Source organism: Peromyscus maniculatus, chromosome 17 (assembly GCF_049852395.1).
Source record: "Peromyscus maniculatus bairdii isolate BWxNUB_F1_BW_parent chromosome 17, HU_Pman_BW_mat_3.1, whole genome shotgun sequence".
In the NCBI taxonomy this organism is placed as follows: domain Eukaryota; kingdom Metazoa; phylum Chordata; class Mammalia; order Rodentia; family Cricetidae; genus Peromyscus; species Peromyscus maniculatus.
In genome coordinates, this window is record NC_134868.1 from 8,258,260 (window position 1) to 8,262,419 (window position 4,160).

The 4,160-nt window shown below is 47.6% G+C and overlaps 1 protein-coding gene across 1 annotated transcript; it reads right to left on the minus strand.

Moving 5' to 3' along the window:
• Positions 1 to 1,909: 1,909 nt before the first annotated feature.
• Tktl2 (transketolase like 2) lies at positions 1,910 to 3,938 on the minus strand. Its single transcript, XM_006987554.4, has one exon. The coding sequence runs from the start codon at positions 3,833 to 3,835 to the stop codon at positions 1,952 to 1,954; it is 1,884 nt and encodes a 627-aa protein (XP_006987616.1). The 5' UTR covers positions 3,836 to 3,938; the 3' UTR covers positions 1,910 to 1,951.
• Positions 3,939 to 4,160: the final 222 nt, after the last annotated feature.

The following is a 4,160-nucleotide window of genomic DNA, read 5'->3' on the forward strand; positions in this document are numbered from 1 at the left end:
AGGAAGTATAGGCGAGACTAACAGAGAGGAGAATTGAGAAAACAGGAAAACAGAGGGAGACACTGCCAGCCGACGCCATGATAAGCAGCATGTGAAGATGCCAGTAAGCCACGAGCCACGTGGCAAGGTATAGATTTCTAGAAATGGATTAGTTTAAGATGTAAGAACTAGATAGCTAGAAGCCTGAGCCATTAGGCCAAACAGTTTAAACAATATAAGTCTCTGTGTTTACTTGGTTGGGTCTGAGCAACTGTGGGCTAGCGGGTGACAGAGATTTGTCCTGACTGTGGGCCAGGCAGGAAAACTCTAGTTACAAAGAAACCAGTATGTACCCCTAAATTATCAGCAATCTTTTGTTTGTTGGGTTTTTTGTTTGTTTGTTTGGTTGGTTTGGTTTGGTTTTTCGAGACAGGGTTTCTCTGTGCAGCTTTGCGCCTTTCCTGGAGCTCACTTATGTAGACCAGGCTGGGCTCCAACTCACAGAGATCAGCCTGCCTCTGCCTCCCAAGTACTGGGATTAAAGGTGTGTACCACCACCACCCGACTATCAGCAATCTTGTTTTGGTAGCTTGTCTAGTTCACAGCTTCTAAATCAACCTCATATTTCCATGAGGCAAGAAAGCTAAGAAGAGACTTACATGCATTAGCACCCACTGCACTTGTGGGTAAATGTGCTATCTGCTGTTACTAGATTGAGGTGGTTCTAGTAGAAGGCCCATAGTTACAGATTACATGTAAGCAAATACATTTGTGAGGGTGAAATGTGAAGCAAACCTTCATCTATACACTCTCTAAAATTTACAATGTTCTTATGTTAACTATTTTTCAAAGTTATCTTAAAAATCATAGGCAAAAAGGAGTGATTATCATAAGAGGAAGGATAAGGGGGTAGGGCAGTAGCAGAAACACCAGAACTCTGTTTTTCCAACTCCAGCATAGTGTTTTCCTTACCCCATCAATAACTCCAACAAGTGCCAGGTGGTTAGGTCTCCAAAGACATGAAAAAGGTTAATGAGGGCAGCAATGATGTATTATCTGCCACTCTAGAGCATTTTTCAATTGCTACTACAGCTTCGGGCTGAACTCAGGGTTGTTGGGAGTTTTTGTTTCTGTTTTTTAATTGTTTTAATTTTATGGACTGGGATTTCTTTTTTGCACTTCAAAGATATTATGAAGATAAAACTAAAGGTTTCTTTTTAACCCATCATTTCTTACTGACTTATCTCCAGCCTCGACCTCTTTGCCTCTCTTGCCTACGAGTTAGAGACAAGTTTCTTCATACCCACAGCTATATCAGGGAGAAGGCAGCTACATACACACAACAGACATCAAACAGCTTATTTTAAAATTCTTTATCACATCTATTATTCTCAGAAGATGAACAATAAAAAAACAAAAACCACTTTCACAAAACAACACATTAATATGTAATAAACTGGAACTAGTCATTTCTTTATAGAAAAGTGGTTCTTGAGAGAGCTGTCCCTGCCAAAGGGAGGTGAAGCAGGCAAGCTGCTGAGGAAATTCCATCATCAATGTGACCCAGAAGAGAGAAGGCGTGGCCTGGCAATGCCATTATGCAAATACTCAAATTTGCTACAGGATCTGGGCTAATCATATCTACAATTTAATTCATGTTCCCTTAATTTACGAGAAAACTATACACATTTGATAAACAGTTATAGCTGCATTATCCGCATTATCCTCATCCCAGTTGGTTAATTATAGTCTTATCAGAAAACTTTGTAATTAGGTGGCTTTGTTGTCTATTTTGTAACTTAAAAATGTGTGGTTCACCTGAACAGCTAATTTATATAAAAGCAAATTTTATATAATAAATTAGCAAAAATAGCAAAAACAGCTATATTTATATAAAAGCAAACATCAATATAACACAAAGACACCAGTGTTTAAGACCAAAGCCAACAGCCTTGATGTATTAAGGGCCAGCTCATTTCACTAAGGTATCTTTCACAGCTGCTATAATGTGTCTGGCACTGATTCCAAACATGTCCAGCAATTCACTAGGTTTCCCACTTCGCGGCACTTCTGTTACTGCAAGCTGATGAACGACGATGCCAGGCTCTCTGGAGACAGCCGCACACACAGCTTCCCCGAGGCCACCTTCTCGGTAGTGATCTTCCACGGTGATGATCCGGCCACCTGTGGCTTTGGCACTGCAGATAATGGTGGCGGCATCCAGAGGTTTGATAGTGAATGGGTCGATGACACGAATAAAAATACCTTCTTGAGAAAGCTTGTCAGCGGCTGCTAAGGCTTCATGTAGAGTAATTCCTGCTCCAATAACCGTCACCTTGTCATCTGCACTGTGGCAGATCACCTTGGCCTGTCCAATCCCAAAGGTTTCTTGTGCAGCATAAATAACTGCAGTTTTTGGCCGGCTGGTCCGAATGAAGCACATTCCCTTGGTGTTGGCTGCCAGATACACAGCATGTTCTGTGGAGACAGCATCACTTGGGTAGAAAACCGTGCAGGTGGGAATGCTTCTGAACATGGCTAGATCCTCCAGGGCCATCTGGGAAGGCCCATCTTCTCCAATAGATACCCCGCAGTGGGAACCAATAAAGTTGATGTTGGTTTGGGAGATGGCTCCCATTCGGATCTGATCAAAGGCGCGGGTCAGGAAGGCGGCAAAGGTACTAACAAAAGCAATAGTCCGTCCTCGTGTGGCACACCCCAGCGCCACACTTACCATGTTCTGTTCGGCAATAAAGCACTCGATGAAACGCTCGGGGTGTTCTTTCTTGAATATCTCGGAAAAAGTCGAGTTTTTTGTGTCACCGTCTAGAACAATAACTCTTTTGTGGGTGTGGCCCAACTTAGAAAGAGCCAAGCCACATGCTTCTCGGGTGGCTACCTTGTCACCCAGCTTGTAAGCGGGCAGAGAGGTCATCTTTATAGTGGTGATGCTGATCTGGGGTGAGTCTTCAATAGGGGGCTTTGGTGTGAGATTTCTGTTTGTCTGTATCTGACTCTCAATTACTTTGACAATTCCATCAGCGCTGTCTTTCGGCATGGGCTTCCCATGCCAGTTTTCCTCATCCTCAATATTTGGAATACCCCGACCCTTGAAGGTCTTGGCAATCAGGGCAGTGGGTTTGTTCTTGACTTGGGCCGCTTTCCAAAAGGCCTGGCAGAGAGCTTCGACGTCGTGACCGTCCACCACGTAGGTGTTCCACCCAAAGGCTTGGCAGCGCTTCTCATAGATGTCCGTGCCGTGCGCTAGGGGCGCGGTGCCACTCTGGCCCAGGCGGTTCACATCGAAGATGGCCACCAGATTGTCCAAGCTGTAGTGGGACGCAAAGGCCAAGGCCTCCCAGACGGAGCCTTCCGAGGCCTCGCCATCGCCCATGAGGCAGAACACGCGGTAGCTGGCCTTGTCGAAGTACTTGCTGGTGTAAGCCATTCCACAGGCGGCACCCAGGCCCTGCCCAAGGGACCCTGTCGCCACGTCCACAAACGGGAGCCGAGGGGTGGGGTGGCCCTCCAGGTCGCAGTGGATCCTTCGCAGGTTGAGCAGGTCCGATTCGGAGAGGCCGCCCACCTCCACCCAGACGGCGTAGAGGATGGGCGCCGCGTGGCCCTTGGAGAGCACGAAGCGGTCGTTGTCCGGGTGCTCTGGGTCCGTCTGCTTGTACCTCATGGTGTGGAAGAAGAGCACGGCCATGATCTCGGCCGCGCTGCAGCACGACGTGGGGTGGCCCGAGCTGCTGGCGCACGTCGCCCGGATGGAGTGGATCCGCAGGCGGTTGGCCACGTCCCGGAGCACCTGCAGGGTGTCGGGGTCCACCTTGGCACCGCTGGCCGTGGCCATGGCTGCAGGCTGGCTGCGAGGTGGCCCCGGGAGCAAAGACAGCAGGTCCCTTCTCGACCCGGATCCGCGACCGTTGGGGAACGACGACGGCGTCTGCAGCAGCGCATGCGCAGGTGCTTTGTTTTGTACAGCGTCACAGTGCCCCAGGTCCCGCCCCATCCACCCCCCACCCACCCCCATTCTGGATTTGTAATGTTTAGTTTTTCACTTTCAGGTTCAACATTATTAAAAATAATTAAATATCACGTTACCTATCCTTATGGCGGAAGTTCAAAGTGGGATAAATGTTCTTATACTGGTGTATTATGCCTCGGGGGGAGAAATA

What these genes read in the sequence shown, in the direction of transcription:
- Tktl2 (XM_006987554.4), bottom strand. Translation starts at nt 3,835, where the DNA reads ATGGCCACGGCCAGCGGTGCCAAGGTGGACCCCGACACCCTGCAGGTG.